At 30.8% G+C, this 24,210-nt stretch overlaps 3 protein-coding genes across 4 annotated transcripts in view; 1 reads left to right on the forward strand and 2 right to left on the reverse strand.

Moving 5' to 3' along the window:
- LOC126773643 (uncharacterized) overlaps positions 1 to 24,210 on the forward strand; it is a 102,769-nt gene that overhangs the window by 72,935 nt on the left and 5,624 nt on the right. Inside the window, exon 2 of the mRNA XM_050494646.1 lies at positions 389 to 644. Coding sequence (XP_050350603.1) covers positions 510 to 644 — 135 coding nt within the window. The 5' untranslated portion in view covers positions 389 to 509. The remainder of the gene's footprint in view (positions 1 to 388; positions 645 to 24,210) is intronic.
- The window catches only part of LOC126773636 (sec1 family domain-containing protein 2-like), a 157,841-nt gene that overhangs the window by 18,030 nt on the left and 115,601 nt on the right, over positions 1 to 24,210 (reverse strand). The gene's annotated exons all lie outside the window — the stretch shown is intronic.
- Positions 15,123 to 21,399, reverse strand: LOC126773649 (uncharacterized). 2 transcript variants are annotated; one of them, XM_050494658.1, is made up of 9 exons: positions 21,260 to 21,399; positions 20,498 to 20,583; positions 19,977 to 20,101; positions 18,803 to 18,919; positions 17,738 to 17,910; positions 17,057 to 17,170; positions 15,882 to 16,312; positions 15,299 to 15,573; positions 15,123 to 15,194 (listed from the first exon to the last, which is right to left on the reverse strand). In XM_050494658.1, exons 2-8 carry the CDS (start codon positions 20,545 to 20,547, stop codon positions 15,324 to 15,326), a joined length of 1,260 nt encoding a protein of 419 aa, XP_050350615.1. In that variant the 5' UTR covers positions 20,548 to 20,583; positions 21,260 to 21,399; the 3' UTR covers positions 15,123 to 15,194; positions 15,299 to 15,323. The 2 variants fall into 2 exon arrangements, with proteins under 2 accessions (XP_050350615.1, XP_050350614.1); XM_050494657.1 differs by lacking the exon at positions 15,123 to 15,194 and having other exon boundaries at positions 15,222 to 15,573.

Below are 24,210 nucleotides of genomic sequence, written 5' to 3' on the forward strand. Positions count from 1 at the left end.
GTGCGAAGCCGGATTGCTAGTACATTATAATAGTATCACACTACGGTCTACGGTACGGCACAATCATCACTAACGCTTAACGTAGATGACGGTGCAGTTAGTTGGTACATGTGTATATAACATTTGTTTATTGTCTCTCTTCACACACATTCATAATTGGTATTTTGCCAGAAATAATTTGCTAGAATTAAGGATTTCGCACAAGACGAGATTTCGCAATAAGGACGAGATTTCGCAACAAGGACGAAATTTCGCAACAAGGACGAAATTTCGCAACAAGGCCGGCTGGTGCGCCGAGTGCAATTTGCAATTTCCTTTCAGTTATGTATTTCAACTTTGTTTTTATAAATGCAATTAAAATTAAATTAATACTTATTACTCTTTGCAGATAGCGAAATGCGATGGAACGCGGCAGCAGCTGTGAGGTGATGGGATCAGATATAATAGACCATTACCCCACGACATGGAGTAGCTAAGAGGGTTGAAAAAGACAGAGATAGTCGGCTGTGATGGAGATGAACGGGACGGAAGCTCGAGGCGAGGAAGCGGTGACGCTCGCTTTGAGTGTGGCCGTCACCGTCATCTCCGCCATTGGGTTACTCCTCAATGCCTACATATTGTTCGTCATTGTCATTACTAAACAGGTGCAGTATTAATACCAACATTTTATTTCATTAGGTAAATTACAATTATTTTACGTCTTTTAAGAACCTTTTAGGATCAAGAAGTCTTAACACATACATCTAAATAAATCTTACTTTAACTTTTTGTCAGTATGTTTAGAAAAAATAAAATAAAATATGAACTAAATAATCAATCTATATATTCGCAATAAAGCATTAAAATTCTTCTACAAGTAAAAAAATGCTTATATGTATTAGCCTTTATAGGAATATGCATGGAATATTTATTAATAAAAAAAACATTAACAAAAAAAAACAAGAATTATTTTATTGATATCGATTATACGACTCGGTAATGTTTGTAAACATTTTAATTTTATTGTTTACTTAAACCGTGTTGGATTTAACAAAAAATACGTATGGTGGGAGACAAAACAATTCCTCGGCGGGAATAAGACAAATCTAAAACGATAGCTCATTATAAACCCATACAGAATCAGATGAATATGCATACATAGACGCACCGCTAAAATTATCTTTGCTTCGCTATGATCGAGAAAAAATAGCTCGAAATGATATGAGAGTGCAGTGTTAGAGATTAATAACAAATGTGCTAACGTCGATATATAATATGGTACTTCTTGAGGTATTTATGTACTCCAAAAAACATAATTGAATGAAAAAAAAGCAAAATTCATGATAATTTAAAAAAAACGCGTTCCTATATATACATTCCAGAAAAAATAATAATTTTAAGTACGAAACAAAAAGTTATTGTTTTTTTTTTAAGATTTATAAAATAAAACTGGTTTCTTTGAGGAATAATCTTCTCTTTATTTGTGTGTATTGAAAATTTGAACGAAATTAAACGAGATTTGTACAGAATTAATCTGGAAAGCTTAATATCGGGTCACCGGATCAGAGACGTTCGCTCAGATGGTACTAATTTTTAATTAGTTTCTAAATTATTCAATATCCAAATGAAAATATACACACTTGTAATAAATTTGTAAATAAATACAATAGTTCGGCTTTTAGATTTTTAGTTCGATTTTTAGATTACTTTTAATAAGCCTAATTTCATGAATCAAGTTAAGATTTTATCCATAAAATACACTTAGTATTTTATGGATAAAAAGGTATTTTAAAAACGTGTTTAATCAATACACAGTATAATAAAGCTGCAGAGTTTTTTTGTTTCTAACGTACTAATCTCAGTACTAAATCTACTTTCAACAATCGATTTGCGTTATACAGTCACATTAAGAAAGGCTTATTTGTACTAAATACTTATATCATAAATGTGAAACTATCTGTCTATATGTTAGCTGTCACAGCTAAATCACTGATGATTTTAATAAAAAGAAGCACGAAGTAAGCTTAAGTGTAAAGAAAAGACATAGGCCTTTTTTATATTTATTTCCTGGAAGGATGAAACTAGGGCGTTATACATTGTCGTACGCAAGACAAGAACCGCACGGAGTAGCTAGTTGTAGTAAATCTTATAGGGCTAAAGTTTATTTGAAATATATGTCATTTGTATATTGAAAAAAAAATGATACATGTTTCGAAATGAATGTTATTTTAAAATTCATGTAATTCGGATTCGGCTATCATCCGATAGCATCGACGCAAATAAGCGCGTTAAATTTAATTAAGTACATACGTGATATGAGTACGGTTTGTCTAATATTTAGGTCAGCCGCTTGCATGTCGGGAGCTGTATTAGTTTATTTTATCTATTTGCCTATTAATTCACTAATAAAACCATGTTTTCTTTACATTAGTTAGATCCGAGTAATTAATTAAAACACAATCGATTTTCATAACTACTTAGTAACACTAAATGCTAGTAACATTGATTTTATTTGAGTAGGTCTCCATAGAAGTTACATATAAGGCGATAAAAAATTTAGGCCCAGTGGTTAGAAATCATAAATCGTAAACGAACATTGCGGCTTCAAATTCGGATAAGCATTCCTGAGTACTATACTTCTCCTGTGCTATTTTATGCTCGTAATATTATACATCTCGTGCATAAAGTTAAAGGAAATATGGTATGGAAACCTCTGTATGTCGAATGTTTTAAGGATTTTGCGAATTATATATCTAACAAGCCGCATTGGTTTTTTTTTTTTTTTTTTTTTATAGAATAGGAAGGCGGACGAGCATATGGGCCACCTGATGGTAAGTGGTCACCAACGCTCTTAGACATTGGCATTGTAAGAAATGTCAACCATCGCTTACATATCCAATGCGCCACCAACCTTGGGAACTAAGATTTTATGTCCCTTGTGCCTGTAATTACACTGGCTCACTCACCCTTCAAACCGGAACACAACAATATCAAGTATTGCTGTTTTGCGGTAGAATATCTGATGAGTGGGTGGTACCTACCCAGACGAGCTTGCACAAAGCCCTACCACCAGTGAAGCCCTAGCACCAGGTGCAGAGTAGTGGAATAAGTTCTAAACCTAGGCACAAAATAATAACATTGAAATTATTTCTGTGGCCTGGTGATAAAAGAAGCAAAATATATTTTGAGTAAAAAGTAAGCCATGTATTTTGCCATTTTACATTTAAAAAAATATATAATAATAATAATAAATAACTTTATTCACCAAAAAGAAACAAAGACAGAAAAATTAAGGTACAAAACCATAAAAAAAGAGAACAATATCATAATTTGGTGAAAAAGTCGTAGTCTCAGCTAGGCTGCTTTTCAGTCTACGCCTTGTACATATGCTGCCAACACAAACGCTCTATTCAGTGCAGTAAAAGGTAAAAGGAGATAAAATTACTTAAATAATAAAAGTTAATACAATTTATAACACGCACAATAGGCAAAAATAAAAGAAAACATGCAAGCATTACTAAAACAGTGAGGTTTTTTTTTAATTCTAGAAAAAGGAAAATATTTCATATTGTATGAAAAATGAAAATAAAATAATAATAAAATATTTAAAATGTTTAAACAAATAGAGATATATGTTTTAATAAATTACAATCAAAGTAACAATTAAATATTGAAGTTTAGTTACACCCATTTGTCCAGACACATTGCGTCTTTTGCATAGATAGAAGCCATTCCTTGCATTGTGCCTTAATCTTATTTTGAGACGTACTGTTCTTAATCGGAGGTGGGATATCGTTCCAACACTTAAAAGCAGCGAAACGAAATGCTTGCAAATGTGGTCTAGGCAGTACTAGTCGCGGAACTCGGTTCAATCTACAATTGGATTCATTTGTTTCAGACCATTTAAGTTTATCCGCCAAATAATTGGGAATTTTACGATATTTTAAGTTGAAAGTGATATTATTTAATTTAAGTGTAAGACGATTTTTCATATTTAACATTTTATTGGAATTTAAATAAGGTGTAATATGCGAATATCGAGGTATATTGTAACAAAATCTTAGACAAGAATTTTGTATCCTCTGTATTTTCCTTTCAGTGACATTTTCATTTTTTGACAGGTCATGATTCTTCGACCAACTAAAAATTTGAGAAAGATCATCATTAACATTTTGGATAGTTTTATCATTATTTATATATGGATTGATGTTCAATAATAACTGTGTATCATCTGCGTACATGTGGACTAAACTAGTTTTGACACATTCGTGAAGATCTGCCGTATAAATTGAGTATAAAATAGGTCCAAGTATAGAACCTTGGATAACACCTCTGTTAACTTTTATAGCGCTAGACCTTGTAGGCCTGCCAATCATGCCAGAAAATTATACTATTTGTAATCTATCTTTGAAATAACTAGAAAACCACTTACATATGAGATCAGAACAACCATAAAATTTCAATTTGGCAAGAAGTAAATCTATATTGAGACAGTCAAATGCTCTGCTGTAGTCTAATAGTATTAAAATTGAAGCCATATTATTATTAGATGCAGAAAGAATTTCATCAACAATATGTAATAACGCTGTAGTGGAACTGTGTGACTTTCTAAAACCGGATTGGCATTTCGGAATAATGCAATGTTTTTCAAAATAGGAAGCAATTTCTTGATTTACCGCCTTTTCCAAAACCTTTGATAAAACAGGCAATATTCCAAATGGTCGTAAGTCTTTCACTGAGTCTACATTTTTCTTTTTCGGAAGAGGTTTAATAATTGTAGTTTTCCAAGATGTTGGGAAGTATCCCGTGCGTAATGAAGTATTTATTATATGTGTAATAGCAACTAACGAGTATGGGAGGGTAAGTTTTACCATTTTGATAGAAATGTCATCAGTACCTACGGCATTAGAGACTATAGAATTAATTATTTTTAAGATGTTCTCGGCGGAAAGTTCTGTAAAATCACATCCAGAATAAATCGGTTTGTTATATTTATTTATAATGCTACCATTATGTGAAACACTAGGTACCGAGTCAAGGAATGCTTTATTTATTATATTTGGATCACATAGATAACCTGGAATTATGTTATTGTAAGTGCCTAAAAACTTTTTAAGTTCACCGTTCAATTTTTTCGGATTATTAATGAATTTATTAATTGTATTTGTGAAATAAAAAAAAAATCTTTTTGAGTTACTTCAAATACAGCGTTTCTCAATTGTTTGTATGAATTTATATCACGATCAGAGTTCGTTATTTTAGCAATATTACAAGCCTCATCTCTGTCTATCATCATTGCTTTAATGGTATCTGTAATCCATGGGGAAAGGGGGTATTTGAAACGTTTAGTTTTCAAAGGAACAAAATGATTGAAAAGGCCCAGAATTAAAAAAATTAAAACACTCTACCATAGCATCGACATGGTCATACTGTAATATCATATCCCAAGGTGTAATAGATGAAACGAACTGGTATGTATCAAGATTAAAATTATTAAATGGTCTGTACTGAATAACTCTTGGAATTGGTTTATTTACTTCCAGAGGTATAATAGCCGTAATAAAAGCATGATCACTTAAATCATCGTTATATTGAACATTAATTTCACTAATATTTAAGCTATCATTACAACAGATAACATCTATTAGAGAGCTAGATGTATTCGTGACTCGAGTAGATTTGTTAACTATTTGATTAAATTTATATTCCGCTATTAACGTTAAAAATTCATTTTGAGAAATACCATGCGAATTTAAATCAATGTTTACAGTGTCAGTTACAAATACGTATTCATATTTTTTTGTTAAAAATGATAGATTGTCATCTAACGTAGATAAAAATGTGCTAAAACTAAATTTAGGAGGTCGGTAGATGACTCCTACAGCAATTATGCATCTTTTAATCTTAATTTCAAACCACTGTTGCTCAATAATCAATCTATTGGCAATACTTTTACTCTCAAATTTGAACGTATATATGCGCCTAGAGAGACAGAAGAAGGAGGAGCCTTCTGTAGATTGCGAACTTGATCGTGGTTCATGAAAAAAATTATAGCCTTGGATATTGTAATTTTTTAGCGTGACATTCTCAGATAGCCATGTTTCCGTGATAGAAATTATGTTTGGATCAAAATATTTTATAGTGTGTGATAATTCTTCTCTTCCTGTATTTAGTGATTGAGCATTCAGCACAGATAATTTTAATTTTGTAACTTTTTTACCCATTTTATAGAATTAAGCATAAATTACACAATATAAAATACCATAACTTTTCCTTCTTAAAATGTTTGCATGAAATATTTTACTCATAATAATAATTGCATTATATTTTAATTGAACGATATCAATTTCGCAATTGTCTCTAAAAGTTACCACCATTTACCATTAAGATTACAATATTTTTTTATTTCTGCTATCATAGTATATTCACAATAAACATAGATTATAAAAGATAGTCATAATATAAAACGACTAATGTCGCGTATGGAGTTTATATAAAAAACAACTGACTTTGTTGATTTGCGCAAAATTTTGCAATCTTTAACCCAAACAAAAAAAATGTTTCGTTCGCGAGCTTTATCCTTTACAGTACGAAGGAGACGCTGATTTGCGAATGTCAAATTATCTCTTAAGAAAATTTTATGGGTAATACCGCTTTTTCCTATATCCGATGTTGTAACCAGCCTCCTTTGATTTTTCTTTTGCCATTTTTTTACTGAACTGATTACTTTGTCTTTTATTTCCTTGCACTTAAAACGAACTAATATGCGTGACGGCTCTTCTCCTTTTGGGTTTGAAGCTATATTAGCAAACGTCAAATCAGTTGTGGGTTGTTCTTCATCACATGCAGGTGCCATTTGGGATTGATGTTTTCTGGTTTTTATCCTATATATACATTCTAAGTCACTGGGTAGAATCGAAACTCCCGTGGTTTTCGCTATTAGACATACCGTATCAGCTAGGTTTTCATTGGGAGTTTGTGTAACACCGCATATCTCCAAGTTATTGATACGACCTTTTTGGTCCCTTTTATTTATTTCATTTTGTAAGTTTTCATTTTGTAACATTAAATCAGATAATTTCTGTTCAATTTTTTGACCCTGATGTTCAACTTCTAAGACTTTTGTTTGTAATTCAAATAAATCATTTTTCATCTCCATGACACAAGATTGTAGCTTTTTGAATTCATTATCTTGTTTATTGAGTCTCGCATTTATTTCTGCGCGAAAGTTTCTTATTTCTGTTAATATTAAATTATTAAAGTTTTTGTTTCTCATATCTTCTTGACTACTTGACGTGGCTTGTGGTATAGGCGACTTGTTACTATGCGATGAAGTGTTGATATCCTTATTACTCACACTTTCAACTCTTTTAGAACTTGTTTTGCAAGTTGAACACTTCCATGTAGATCTAGCGTTATTCGAATCACTGTTAAAATGAACGCAATCGGAATGAAACAAATAGTTACAACTATTGCACTTAATACGTTTTTGCTCAACTCCTATACCTTACATATCTCAAATGTATTAACCATCTTTTGAATTAGTTATTTTTAAAAATTATCGTGAAAATAAATGTGTAGTATATCGGGTTTGAACCATCAACTTCTCGGATATAGTACCAGAGCCGTTACCAATGCGCCAAACGTTAGCTAGTAGACAACGGCGAAAATATGCAATACTGTTTACTGTTCTGTCACTTATGATATTTACAGAGTACAGTAACTGTGATATTTATATTGTGATTTATGACGGTAGACAAATAATTATCTACACTGATCTCCGAACCACAAAACTAAATGGATGTTATTTATAATGTTAATTCACAATTTTTAACACTTTTTTATTAATGATTACGTGAAACACCTCACTCAACATATATAACAGTCAATTTTTTATACTAAGTCACTAATTTGCTGGAAATATTTTTTTTATTCGAGGAGCACTAAACTTTTACTGCGTACGCTGTGGTGGCAGCACCCGCACATATATATTAATATTACTTGTGCAAAAAAGAGCATAAACTTAACATTATTAAAATCAGCAATATTACGCAAAAAGACATATATATTATGTAAACAACCGACATCTGTTGTTTCTATTCTGATTACCAAAAGTAAGGGTTATTGCTATTGGACTTTTCCACACCAGGCCACAGATATTATTCTCCTTAAAGTCATAATTTTTGTATCAAATTTTACACAAGGTTTTAACTTTTTAAAGCTTTCGATTGTTTAAGCTTTCTTTTAATCATTTTTTTTTTTCGTCTACTAAAATGTGGTCAAGCGTAACAAAGCCAAATATAATTTCCTGAATATTATCGCAGTAGCGTTTGAAATAAAAAACGAAGTACGTTTGACTTAAAAAAGCTTTGTTAGAAACTGTAAAAGTTGAAACTCATTTAGCTATTTATTGTTATTTTGATAATTGTGACTTTTCAAATGTACACCATAATACGACTATTTAGCGTGTAGGCTAATCTTGAGATACTGAAGCGTATATTATTCTGTGACGAATCGAGGTATAAGGCTAGTCAATATTCAAAGACCGAAGAAATAATAAATTTTATTTAAGACACGTCACGATTATTTGAGTACCCAGCGCTGACTGATCAATACATTATAATAATCTAATAAGAAATTGTTATGATTTCGTCATCATGCCAAATATGGAGTACAACTAAAAAGGCGATGTGCTGACGGCACAACTATATTAGGCAATATTATGTGTATTGCTTAATATATAATATTAATCAAGAAAGTATGTACGCTGATAGAACAACAAGCTGTATTATTCCTCGTCTTATTAATCAGATGCCCCCCGATATATCGGGTAATGCGCAAAAGTATCAAACAAAAGCTGAAAAAATATCCTAACCAAACTATACGTATATTCATAATTTTTATTTTCTATGTATTTCATATTTGCTTTATTGTATTTGTTGATTTGTTAATTTTGATATGTATATTTAATTTACTAATGGACTGAGGTCAGACATTTGTGGTTTTTTTCAATGTAATATAATATAATAATTTTATAAGCTAACTACACGTATTATAGTGTAGTTAGGTTATAAAAGTTGTAATAAATGTATTTAAAAAAAACACGTAATATCATGTATAAATATCATGAAATATATTTTATACCAAAAACGTTCTTAACAAATAAAAAAAGGCTTTATCAGTTCAGTTTTAATATATATTAAAGATGCTACGAATGTAGTTTTTGCTTTTAATGATAGATTTTATAATGGCATATATTTCGTTTTATTTACAAAAAAAATATAAAACGAAATAAATATACGCCATATGAAATTATTGGTGGTAGGGCTTTGTGCAAGCTCGTCTGGGTAGGTACCACCAGATATTCTATCAAAAAACATCATTGCTTGGTATTGTTGTGTACCAATTTGAGGGATGAGTGAGCCAGTGTAATTACTGGCACAAGGGCCACTACATCTTAGTTTCCAAGGTTGGTGGCGCATTAGCAATACATTGCTAATTCGCTTACAAGCGATGGTCAACATTTCTTACATTGCCAATGTCTACGGGCGTTGGTGCCCACTTATCATTTGGTCGTCCAACTACCTATAATTTAAAAATGTCAAAGAAATACTAACTTTTGCTAATGACAGGCGTAGCTCATTCGCTCATTTCTGATCGGTACTGAAACTTAACGAAGTAACGATAAACTTTGATTTCATAATGTTTTTAAAAAAACTAACAGCCCTATTTATAAGCGTAACTAAGCGAGTAAGTAGTTAATTGATATTGTGTTTTATTCTTTCGAATGTGAAATCATTAATGACAAAAAAGAGTGATATAATAAACAGCCAAGCAATGTCAAAAGTATTTCTTACAATGATATGAGCTTTTTTATTGAAAGATTTCCTCCTATGTCGTCTTTACTCGAAACGTATAAGATATTATGATATCACACCGTTGGTAACTTCCATCCTATAATAATTAATACAAGCTGTATTTATCTAAGTGCCTGAAATCTGTAAAGAAATTCTTGTCCTATCTCGGTCATCTAAAGCCGCCATCTTTTCATTCATCTTTAACCTCTTAAATCGGGACCTACTTCATAATTAATTTTAGAAACGAACGCACGACTATTATTATTTTATCTGAAATGTTTATTTTTCATTATTATCTTTAGATATAATAAAGCTGTAGAAACCGTGTGTCTGTCATTGAATTAATTTATCAAAAAACGTGAAAGGAGATATGAAAAGAGAACACGAAAATGCTTTTTTTTAATGTAATTGCAGGGAACGGGGAATAATAAACTAGTTGGTTGACGACCATTTATTTCGAAGTACAGCGATACACGGCCTAAGATTAATTTATAATATGTTTAGCTTTCGTGAACTTTTTCGTGAGTTAATGCCTATGTGCATACGGCACAATGTCATAATAAAACCTTTCATCAGACGAAGTCGCGTGCACTAGCTACATATACATTATATAATAGGTATGTAATAGAACTGGTAAATTAGTCTTGCACAAAGCCCTAGTAAGATGATTTGGTTTCACGGAAGAGATTTTTGTGTATTTTTTTGTCTATAACAGTCTGACTACGTTATTTAAAAACACAGTGTTCGTTTTCTATTACACTATTAATAACAATTTCACTTTAGCGTCATAATATTTATTATGTAAAAGTTAATATGTTCAAACCCTTAACATTTCACTTCTCCAAGCGACACTAAGTTATTGTTGAAAGTAATTAATTTTACTACAATGTTCTTAGCATGAAATACGTCACGACACATTTAAATTCTAAGGACAATCCGCTATTGACAAATCCCGACCTAGTTGGGTAATAATATAACTCTATATTGCTACATAGTAACAATATTTTTCGATGCACATAATATTTTCTGCCATATCGAAATATCAATTTTCACTTGTAACACATTTGCTGCAAATATAATGTACCTGTACAAGTTATTGGTGCTTTATATCCATATTAAAAGTATTTTTCTGTATCCTCACTTTGAGAGCTTTCTCGTATGAATACGCGCTCAATAGGCAATATCTCATTCATTCCTGACGTCAAATGATTTACGCTATATCATATTGAAATGAAAAGTACAGTGAAATACAAAATATATAAAGGGTTATATGGGAACTTAATAAAACTCTAACACTGTTTGATTCAAGTTTGTTATATAATTTAGGTGAACTCTAAGAATTATTTTTTTATATTCATCTTTTTATGTTGGAGGGGAGAATGATCAGGTGGCTCACCTGATGGAAAGTAACTACCACTACCCATGAATACCTGCAACACCCCAGGGCTTGCCAGCCTGATTATATGATAGGAATCGTTTAGTTTTATAACATTAAGCTACATTGACTTCAAAATAAAAACTATTCTGAAGTTATGTAAATACGAAACAATTCCTTTTAAATGTAAAAGAATTTATAAGCCCAAGAGTTTCGTATTAAATACAAAGGGTAAAAATTCGATAGTTTTATTAATGGCGCTTAGGAGAAATAATTAAAAATTAAAAACGTCTTTGTTATAAACACTTCTCATTTCTTATTTCTTCATCTTATGTCTTTATATCTTTTATTTCTTTTTATGTGAGACATGTAATGAATAGCTGTTCAAATGTACGCTATCCAACGGTTGAAAAAGGTTAAAAATCTGTAAACTGTTTCAAATGGGGACAAGTTGTTTTATACAGCAACCGGCCCCAAAGGACCCTGTTTAGAAAGTAACTATACTGGATTTAGTTCGCATGTTGTTGATATAGTCTATTCCAATCGAAGAAGGAAAAGAGATAAACAAACCTACAAACAATTCTTGTTTACTATATCTTTATTTATAAAAATGTTTTATCGTCCCTTTGATTTTACTTCCAACGCTCCGATAATAAATTCGCCGATATTAAAAGCAATTTTTTTACGAATGCATAATGAATACCACAGATTCTCACAGATTTAAGTACTCACAGATTTAAGTCTCGACTATTGGTATTTAAGTCAATTCAATGTCAAGTTGCTAATTTGTCTTCACAATACTGATGTAATATTTCGCAGTATAAATTTATAGCAAAGAAATAATCTATTTTTGGCGTCAATAGTAATAAAAAAAAAAAATTTGTGCGTTCGCTGCCCCGTCAGGAACGAAGTTCTTTGCGAAAATTTCCAATTCAAAATGTGTCTTAAAATATTGTGTGTTTTTAACACACCAAAAATCACAGTCATCCTGTATTTGACTCTCTCTCTAATTTATATATTTTTTATCGGCAATAGCTGTCAAATATTGATCTTTATGTTTTATTATATCGTTTACATGTAAAAAATATTTTACTTTTATAAATGTCTAATTAAATATAGGAAATTTATATTCTAATAGCTATTGAAAAGTATAAGTCCATTATTTATCAAGTTATTAAATATTTAATTTATAGTATACTCTGTTTTGATCGTTTGAAACTTTTAATGACATTTGATATTTAACTCATTGTTAAAATATTGAATTTACTGTGACAATATTCAAAGTAAAATATGCTGTAATTTATATCATTGTTTTAAATCAAATTCAATTATTTTATGCAATATGTAAAACCTAATTCTTAATTAAAAATTATTTTGCAGTAATTTAATTTGTCTATTATAAAAGAAATTGTTAGCGTGTTAGCAACTGCTAATAATTGAGGGTCGTTTTAAATTTATTTTGTTACGTTTCGCAACTCTTTATATTTAAAAAAAAAAGTTTGTATTCTATAAAATAGCTTGAATTTCTGCAAAGTACCAAAATGCGAGCAAAAAAAGCGATCATTGTTATTTGCTTAGAGCTCTATCTAGATATAGAGATATGAAGAAATATCGTGCCATTACAACGTAGTAAATACCTATTTGTGCCGCCAGAAATATAACAATATTATTGAATTTTATAAAACTTAAAAAACATTATAAATTTATCCATTATATTCCTTTTCTCTCATTTTTAGTATCTTTTTAAAGTTAAGAATATTTGATTTTCGCATTAATTTTTGTCGTATTTTGAATTCTACATGAATATAAAAACAAATCGATACAAACAGTAATAAAGAGAAAGAGAGGAAAGTTCGCTTAGTGTAGGTATAACGCTTATTCGTTACGTTATAATTTCTGCCATTTTATTCCACTATAAGCTGCGCAAAAGAACTTCGTTCCAAAAAATAAAAATATAGAGTAACGTTATTTGTTCCTCTTCCACTTCCTATACGGACGAATATTCTTAAGACTTTTAAATGGTATAACACAGTATATTATAATTTTCGTGTTCTGGAAATTTAAAAAGTCGTTTAACGATTTTATACAATTTATTCATAACCAATCCATCAATAACCAAGCACCATGCAAAATATATTTTTTTATTATTGAGTATTATATATATATATATTTATTGAGTTACAATAATTCAAATTGCAAATGAAATACTGTTTTCTCCTTTATCTATAAATTCTGATTAATTTCCAATGTTTCCTATTATTTTATTGTTTCGGAATATAAAGTAAAACAATCAATCCGTATCCACGCTATGTCAAAGAGATTTTAGGATATTGCCTGAAAACTTGATGCACTATAAAACTTTTTGAAACAATACGAAATACAAAACTTATACGATTCATTTTGACCCGGTTTAGCGTTCGGAATTTCGTTCTAAAAAGAAAAATGAATGAAGAAATCTCAACTTCAATTGAAAAAATATTTTTGACGATAAATTTGACAAAAAAATTATTATTTAATATGCAGCTCAAAATATACTATTTTAGGAACTGTTCATATGTAAAAATAAAAAAAAACATATAGATTACTGCTGTATGCTAGTAATAACTTTATATAGATCAGTTAATATGTAAGGAGACTAAAAATAATAATACTAGTAATAATAAAAAACGGTTTTGATTAGTTACTAGAATAATATTATTATTCTTGACGACCAAGTATCTAATATTTCTCGGAGTAGGCGAGCGTACTGGATAAGTTGGCGTTAAGCTGCCGATTAGTGGTCCGAAATAGGGAGGATAACGAACCTCTCGACTTAGACGTAGAGATTACGTTTATTTATCGACACTTTGCAGTTAAATTCTTTCAATTTATTCTTACGATTTCAGATAAGAAAGATTTAATACGGCAACGATTTTGTCTCATATTGAACATCGAATTGGGATTCGAATCAGGTCGCTTTAAATTCCGAATCGACCTGATAAAATATTTCACGTCAAGAAACTCTCAGTTGTAGTACCAAGTTTTTACTGGTGGTAGAGCTTTGTGCAAGCTCGTCTGGTTAGGTACCACCCACTCATCAGATATTCTACCTCAAAACAGCAGTACTTTGTATTGTTGTTTTCCGGTTTAAAGGGTAAGTGAGCCAGTGTATTTACAGGCACAAGGGACATAACATCTTAGTTCCCAAGGTTGGTGGCGCATTGGTGATGTAAGCGATGGTTAACATTTCTTACAATGCCAATGTCTATGGGCGTTGGTGACCACTTACCATCAGGTGGCACATGTGCTCGTCCGCTTTCCTATTCTATATAAAAAAAAAGTTATTAAAATACTTATCCTCATCTATTATTTGATAAGCTTATATGTTAGATAATATGTACATACATAAATCGCAAATGTGTTGCCTAGCATAATCACGGGCGTCAATCATTTAATTATAATTAACTTTAATTCACTTTTTTTGATCAACTTGATGGTGTGAGAAAAAGATAATATTTGTTACAGCGTTATTGTATGATATGGTCTATGGATATGGTGATATAGTAGTAACGAACCGGTTGTTTCCATCCGGGTATCTGCTTACCATATTTTAAAGTAATTTAAATCGGTTGGCGTAGAATTAATTTACGAAATAGGAACGAATATCTAGTTACAAATAAAATGTAATAGTAAGTAATTCTAAAATACGCGACGAATGAAATAATATAAGAATAAATAATTACTTATTCTTATAATATAAATAATTCTTATATTATAATGTTTAATCATCCACAAAACGTTATTTTATCTTTGCACATTTTTTGTTTTGTACAAAATGAACATTTGTATTCAGTTATTGCTAAAAGTTTCTTCAAAGATTTTATAAAGGAGATGCATATCCTTAGTTCATCTATAGAAAGAAAATAGAGATAGTCGTCTTACTTTGGACAAGATTTTTTGCGTGTGTATAAAACGCATAACAAGATTTATTATGTATCAAATACCTGTAAAGACAAAGTCAGTCAAACTTAACATATTTTTATTTTTGTAATATAAAACGCACAAAGAGGACAAAAAAACGATTCAATAAACCAAACTAAATACAAACCACAGTTTCGAGCAACAAAAGATTATCAAGAAATTGTTGAAGAAAACAGTAGTTTTATAAGTGTCTCTTGTGAAGATATTCTTAGGGTACTGCTACCAACAACAATGTCTTCTTTATTTTCTTTAGTACTTTTATGACTTGACTTATTACTGGTGAAAAATAGATCATTGCTTCTTTTCCTTCTTAGCGGAACACCTTTGATATCTTCGTCGTAATCATCATCGGATTTCTTGGCCCCCGTTCTTATTTTTTTCAAAAATTCATCATCGCTCATCCTAAAAGATACATCAACAGGTCATAGACGAATAAAAAAACGTAAAATTAAAAGTAAATAATAGCCTTTAAAAGTCCAAATGGGTATAGAATTCTCTCCCTTTGATGAGGTTTAGAGCTAATGCTATCACGCTGCTTCAATGCGAGATGGTGGATATATGTAAATTTAGCAAAATTTCTTTTGAAACAAGCAGTCCCTCATAAACGTATTTCTTAACGATTGAGCACGAAGTGAATTATGAGCACACACTAGTAAATCAAAATAAAAAACGCAAGTGAATGAAATGAAAATCAATAAGCAATGACTTACCCTGCAGTATCTAATTTATTAATTATAAATTTATCTTTGAATGATTCCATTTCTTCATCAATAGATTTAGGTAGATTTGGCTCGGCACTTCTAGATGGAACTTGTGCTACTACTGTGGTAGATGACGGTCTAGTTCTAGGTGTCTGTTTTGGTCTAGTAGGTCTTATAGGACCCGGTTTCGGTGTAACCGGTTGTGGATACGTAGGGCTCGCATAATCATCTGCGTAAAGAATATCTTTCGGAATCTTATTGTAGGGTATTTTTGGTAAGAACCACTTTGATGGATCGTTTATGTTTGTATCTGGAACGGCTTCTCGGAGCGAACTAATAGTAGAAGGGTCTTCAAAAGGTGGAACATCAAACTTCATGGCACGCCTATTATTTATATCCCTTAAGTCTTGCGGCTGGTTTCTATCATTCTGAAACTGTGTCTGGAAATTTTATGCTTAAAAACTATTGTGTCAATATAACAAAAAGATATCCCAGATCGTATGGCTAATTTCAAAATTATTGAATCGGTTTTGTAACCGTTTCAGATTATAAATGTATCATAAGGAAAATTATTATTAATTTCCTCATATTAATCTCAATTGTAAGGCATGGAAATAAAGGATACTTCGTTTCGCAATCACCTCTACATTACTACGAACTTAGAAAAAATTTTATGATTTTAATGGCGCTTCATCCTCCAAATCTCCATCTGATTCGTCTAAACTGCATGATGTTTGCCCGAGTTTGAACCCTCAATCTTCGGGTATACGTGTTCTAGTTACTGAGATAACGGCTCAAATGGCTAGACTTGGAGGGTTGCGTAAAATGTTGCATTTTTTTAATATATAATACTGGTCGTATTATATATCAATAATTACATATCTATTTAGGGCTTAGTTTCTATAATACATAATGAATAAAACTTAAAAGTTGTCCAAGATACCTGAAGTACCTAAGATGAGATAAGCACAGGAAAGTTTATATTATTTATAGCTTAATTAAAATAATACATTTTAAATCGATGTACTCAGCTAAATAACCTTTTTATACAATCAAGACAGATAAATATTGATATATATTTTACATATGAAAATTTACTGCTACAATATATTTTTCTTTGTATAACGTTGTGCTAGTTTTTTTATGTATTCGTTAAATCGTTTTCCGAAACATAATAAATTTACCTTTTGAATTTTGTCGTTCATTCGACGAGCTAAAGCCGCAGCTTTTCTCATATTAATGGCACTTTGAACAGCTTTAAGCTGATCGAGCGAACCCGTCGGATAGTCCTTTATTAACTGAAATACGTATACTATTTCTCACATATTGTAAACAGAATGAACTTACATTAACATTGAAAATATGCTGTAAAACATTTAGTCAAAACATTGAGTCATTGATCCTTCCTTAAGGAACTTTAGTCATACAAGCATATTTATATAACAATTTGAATATGTATCAACTTTCAAGGTATTATGTAAATAAAATAAAAATGATGATTGCAACTTCTACCAGATCACTGGGTTTCACGTGAATTGGTGCGTATAATTAATCTCGTGCTATAAGGAAAAATGCATATGACGAATTGTTTCTACGTAATATACAACCAGTGGAATAAACTTAACTACTATTTAAAACAACAATCCATTTTAATATATATGCAAAAAAGCATTTGTTATACAAAACAACCAACATCTGTTCATTGTTTCTACTCAGATTATCAAATCGCAGGGTGCAGTTGTCAATAAGGGTTATCGACTTTGGCTCTTTTAGCCGCCCCAAAAAAAATAATCCACCTTTAATTTTAATAGTAATCTGTAAAATGTTTATATGTAAAATGTAGACGAGAATAAATTGCTAATTACCTCGCTTAGTGGCACTTCAGAAGTTTCAGCAGAAGGGCTCGGATCGGGAGCTTTCGCTGTCAATCTCATTAATGATCCCTCAAAATTGTTTCGATCATTAGACTCGTATATTGAGTCATCCAATCGTCTGCCTGACCTCAAGGTGCTTGTTTCATCATTGGATCCAGTCATAACTGGAATATATATAACATCATTAAGAAATGTGAATTGGACCCGATCCAAGTTTATTGAGAAATAAAATATAGCCGAAACTATAATGTGTCACGGTGTTTTAAAATCAAGTATGAATTATTATTTGATTTTGAAATCATTTGATTTTGTCTAATGACGAAGGGTTTGGCTGATAGTTTACTACATTCCTTGATATGGCTGACAGATAACCCCGTTTTTGCAATTACTTTTGTGTACATGAAATTTGATAAATATCTTCTTAATATAAATTTTTTATGTGAAACTTCTGTTACCGCGCTTTGGGTATAAGACCGACTCACATTGCCGAGTCAGCAAACGGCATTACGCTCTCGTATGCCGACATTTCCGCCGCCGTTCTTTACTCCCTTGTGTGTGTTGGGCGTTTACTATATACTTCATTGCTGTATACTCGTATTATTATATTAATAAGAAATATATATTTATTTATATGTTTTCTTTAATTATCAATTATTTCAATGACCATCAATTCAATCCGGGCTTACCGTGACGGCTACGTTTTTCTCTTGTGTTTTTGAAATAAATAACTTATATAATACATATTGTAAATAAAAATCATGTGTCTATACCCAATTAGTTCATTAAATTGGGTTGAAATTAAGTACACTTTTGCTTGAGACTAGTGAAAAAAGTTCTAGCATCGTACCATTATAATACAATAGGTGGAGACTCATACAAAATCTGTATTATGATTATAATAAAGTTAAATACTTTGTTTGTTTAATAAGCCTAATATCCGAATCGGATTTGATGTTTCCATTGGTAACCCAATTTATAGGCTGCTTAACATTACGCTGCAACACACGGGAGCGCTACCTTTTAACGCGGGTGAAGTATAAAATGAAAATGACCAACGGTTGTTTTCTCCTATATGACCTCCCACAGGCTGGTGACCGCTGCGTCTCCAGTCCATGTCATCAGCGATATCGTCGTCGAAAATACCACGCTTCAAATAAACGGACACATTCGTTTCTGAAAGAAATAATAATTAAGTTATTTGATGTCACTAGGCATATTATGTGAACATAAGTATTATAGTTTTAATCGAAAGAAGATTCTGACTGTAACATTTTCAGCTTAAGCCCTCAATCGCTGAACGGTTAACCGTTCACCTAGCGGTAAAAAGGTAGCAGCTTCAATCTGGATTAACTAGTAAAACATACCTACATTCTTAAGTAAAAACTTCATGGATAATTTGAAAGTCAAGTCCAATTCGTAATTGTATATTATATTGTTGGAATTTATATAAGCATTACTTGTAATAAATTGTTATCTTTCGTGGTTAGGCAATAAATGAGACAGAGTTTTCTAATTTGCTTCAAGATGTGCTTTACATTGTAACCTCAGTTCGTTAGGTGTAATAAATTTGTCATTATTATTTGATTGTATTAACGGAATTTAGAAACTTGTGCGTTTGTAATTATTAATTACTTATACAAAGTCGTAAATAAAATATTTAAATATCCCACTGTTTGGCAACGAGGAAAGGAGTCCGCTCTTCTCGAACAGAAGGTTTTTTTATAAAATATGTAGATAGGACAATAGAATATCTGACGTGTAGGTGGTACTTGGGTGGACGGGGTTGTAATTTATCTGACAAATGGTTTCCACACGATATTTTTAGCACATGAAAACTGCATGATGTTTGCTAGAGCTTGAACCCACAATCTTCGGGTATACTTGTTCTAGCTACTGTGATAACGACTCAAAGAGCTAGACTAAGGGTTGCGTAAAATGTTGCATTACTTTTAGTACATAATATGACCAGCTATATCAATAATCACATAATAATAATTTAGGGCCTAATTTCTATAATTTTATGTATTAACATAAAATGTTGTTTAATAATGTACTTATATAACAATTATTTATTAAAATTTTATTTATAAATAAATAGCGAAACATCTCGATCCACGTACATAAATATCAATTTGAATAAAACTTATAAGTTGTCCAAGATACCTGAAGTACCTAAGATAAGATAAACCTAGGAAACTTTATATTATTTATAGCTTAATTAAAATAATACCTTTTAAATCGATGTACTCGGCTAAAGAGTAATTGTACCCGAGGGCGACGCCCGACATGGACGCGGTTAGCAACGAACAGCAGACCGCCGAGCTGATACAACAAGACATCGTGAACGTCCAAAGTCTGAAATGAAATTAAGACGACTAGCAACGGTCTATTGGTCTATTGAATTACAAACCTTCTTTTTTAATAAAAAACCAACTAACGGTCTGACGAGCCGGTTGGCGTGGTTGGTAGATACTTGCCTTTCACGCCGAAGGTTGTGGGTTCGATTCCCACCCAGGACAGACATTTGTGTGCATGAACATGTATGTTTGTCCTGAGTCTGGGTGTAATTATTATGTAGTATATCAGTTGTCTGGTTTCCATAGCACAAGCTTTGTACAAGCTTGATTTGGGATCAGATGGCCGTGTGAGAAAAATGTCCCAGGATATTATTATTATTATTATATAGTCAAATCAGCAACATTTTTATTATTGAGTTTAATTTTCTTTTTAAATTATCTAATGTGCAGTTACCTCTGTATAAGATCGACCATCCACCCACAGCAAGTGAATATACAGCACATGCTGAACTATACTCGATTTGATATATCACAACTGAACTGGAAATTAATATTTGTAGGTATATTTATCTACGTTTATTAACATACATATAGTAATAATTAAAAAATAACAGTTTACAAATTTGTATACTATTCCACTATACTGTATCGCAATTTGGATTCAGTTAATTTGGGTAAAATACTGGTCTAACGGTAAAATGTATATAAACGCATATTTACTGAAATTTCTGTACTTCAATAAGGTACTATTCATAGCTCGTTTTATTATGCTAAACAAATCAATTTTAAAGAGCAGAGATAGATTATTTTATAGATTCCGTGTTCAAATCTAGAGATACAAAAGTGTGTGTTGTAATCAATTCATTTCATATTCAGCGGTGAATTAATAAACATCGCGAGGAGATCTGTACGTTGTCGGATTAAATTTCATTACATAAGTATAATAAGAAGTTCCGAATTAGATGCAGTTATTGAGTTTCAGTTATCGATATGTATAATAATGACTGTATATGAAATGAATGAAATGAATGAAATGAAATACATATTTCCTACATGCGAAAATAAATTATAACTCAAGGGATTTATCTATTCTAATTTCATAAAAATTACATTGAAAAATATGGTTGATTTTCTTATTAGCTTCGTTTAAATGTTAATAATGTTTAAGATTTATTTTGCTAATAATACGCTAATGACTTTTGTCGTGGTAACTTACATTTTGCATGACTTATATGAGAGTCAAATTATTATTTCGACTCTCTTATTTCCAAATTAATAAATATATATTATGATCAAACGCATAATTATGATTAAATTCTAATAATTGCACGTTACATTTCTATACAAGTGATGAAGTTATTCACACTGAGTCAAACGTCACGTAATATATTTTACATCTGTGATGCATTCTATCGATCGGACACAATATAAGACCTCTTCATATTTTACGGATAGTTTAGAAACTTCGGTGCGCTGCATATAAAATCAAGTGCTATTTCATATAGAGATCTTAATAAATATTACAGATAAAAAATAATAAGTTATAAGAGTAATTTTTCGTTCTTTTATGACCTCAAAAGTTAATTTAAATTATTTATTTATTTTTCTTTAAATTATTAGCTTGAAACATTTTTTTAAATATTCTTATTTTGTAAAAATAAATAGAGTTGCAATAAGTATTTGGTATATTCGCCCATTTTTTATTATCTGCCGAATACCGAATATTGAGTCATTATTCGGTTTGATACAGATTACTTAAAAACAGGCGTAAAAAATATCACAGTAAATTAATCATATAATTTTTATTAATCTTGAACATACATTGGTAGTAATATAATGCTTATTGAATATTAATTGACTATCCGGCCACGCTAGTTGCCGAAAATTCCGTATTCGGTCAGAGGCCGAATATACTTTTCGTTGCAAGTCTTCGTTGCGGTTCTAAAGTTTATTTTTCCAATAATACAAAGATCAAATTATTAAAGATCTGTAAATAAATTGAAATAATATCTTTTTTATGGCTATTCGGTCGAATAACACGAAATAAAAGAAATAGAAAATATATCCATTTATTTCTCAAATCTGGGCTAACGGAAACTGACATAGGAAAGTTCCATTGCTTACGGAAACTGCTAACGCTCTTATATCCGGGACAGGTGCAACCTTTTATGTTATTTGTAGATGAATATAAAATATTTGACATTTTAATATCACCAACATTTATAATAATATTGTTGTAAGCATTTATAAAACGTTTTTGCAATTCTTACAAAAAGGTATTTGAATTGTTTAGAATTTTAAATCGGTCTTCTCTCTATTTAACATAGATACCTTTTTGATTTAAGAGGCGGTATACACCAAAATTGCTAATCGTTTCGTTTGTGTGAGTAAATACAAATCAAAGTTTAATATAAAATATTGTATTTAAACTACATTATATTTTGTGTCTGTTCAAAAACATAAAACCATAAAAAAACGATAGAAAATAATTACGAAATGTCCTCTAATCGTTATATATTTTTAAAATAATCGTATAATCGAAAATCTAGAGGTCATTCAGGCAAAAAATGGATTATTCAGTATATGATTTAATTTGATTTCATTTAATTTAATCTAATTTATAATATGTCAAATTCGTAAAATATAATTATTGTAACTTTTGTCTTTTTATTATTTATTGTCTTGTATATATGATCCTTGTTTGGTCGAAATAAATGATTTTATTATTATTATTATTATTATATTTACAAATATAATGTAGTGCTGCCTCTAGGGTTTTTTATAACGATAAAAAGCTTTTGGCGCTTAATAAATTTTCTTTACTACTATTAATATCATTCCTAACTAATATTCTATTTACCTCCAATTAACGTAACGTGCTAGAAGTGGGTACGACAAGCCCAAGGGGTCAAAATCGAACATGCAATTTATACATCTCTAGGCGGGCCGTAACCATTGCGCTTTCGTTTACTTTTTCCGCCATTGACATAAGTAACCTTTGCAATTTAAATTAAGTCTCCTACTTTGTAAACTTTTGCTTTTGTCAAATCCTATCCTTTTTTATCCGCGCTTGTTAATCTAATATTTTACCAATGTTTAGATTAGAGCTGGTGACTTTTATATTATTTTTAATATTACTAGTTGTGTTTAAGTTACTATTTCCATAAATATGCTACGTCCAAAAACTGCTTGTGCCGAAGTTTTATATTTTGTTTTCATAAGATGTTGTTTATTATCCCTTGCAGGATCCTCACGTAACTTTACCATAGTTTTTCGTTAATATTATGATATGATACACTCTTGGTTAGCCATTTTTCATACTTATTCAACAATTATTAAATAAATTTGCGTCACAACAGCTGTTTTGGTTTTGCTACGAATGAAAGGTACGCATAACAGGTGAAACATCTATTTGCAAATAATAAAAAAAATTATGGTCTTCATCGTCATTTTACATATCTTTGTTAAAAAAAAATCATTCGCCTATCGGTCTTTTCAATACCATAATAAAGTTTATTGAATGGCAAAATGTCCGATATCATCGTGATTCAATTTGCATACTTGCTATTTCGCGTCTCTTGGAACAATCGAACGTAACTGCAGTTTGTCATGTATAAAGGATGCATCTAGCTTGCCCTAAATACGAACTGCCGTGACCAAGCGCTACGTATAGTGCATTTTAAAGGGCATAAGATCTTAATTTTGGATATTTTATCCATTTTCAATTAACTGTATATGTATTTGTATATGTAAATAATAAAATATTATATTTCCTAAAATTTTATGTTATATGTCAGCAAGACTGTGGTGCTGTCAATTTAGACTGTAGAATTTGAGACGAGAGTGATAGCAGACTTTTGTTGTTATTACACTCTGGCGGAACGTCAAACTGACAACCATATATCGCCGTTAATTTTAATTACGTTTGAATTATTCTTTGGTTTTGAATTATAACATAAGATGGATTTACCTAACGGAAGATATTTACCTCATGTCTCTACTGATACGCCTATATATACTTATATTAAACATAAACGGACTTACCTAAGTATAAGTTAATGTTGTTTAATGATACAAATATAAAAAACAAAAATATAGTAGATACATTCAAACCTACACTCATGGAACTTAGAATGCATCCAAATGGCATGGTTTGCTTTGTCGATC

Source organism: Nymphalis io, chromosome 15 (genome assembly GCF_905147045.1).
Source record: "Nymphalis io chromosome 15, ilAglIoxx1.1, whole genome shotgun sequence".
Taxonomy (NCBI): Eukaryota; Metazoa; Arthropoda; class Insecta; order Lepidoptera; family Nymphalidae; genus Nymphalis; species Nymphalis io.

Coding starts and splice junctions, on each gene's coding strand:
- LOC126773649 (XM_050494658.1), bottom strand. CDS start 20,547: ATGTGCTGTATATTCACTTGCTGTGGGTGGATGGTCGATCTTATACAG. Junction 18,920..19,976: donor CGAGTACATCGATTTAAAAG/GTATTATTTTAA, acceptor TATTTCTTTCAG/AAACGAATGTGTCCGTTTAT. Junction 17,911..18,802: donor TCATATAGGAGAAAACAACC/GTTGGTCATTTT, acceptor TATATATTCCAG/TTATGACTGGATCCAATGAT.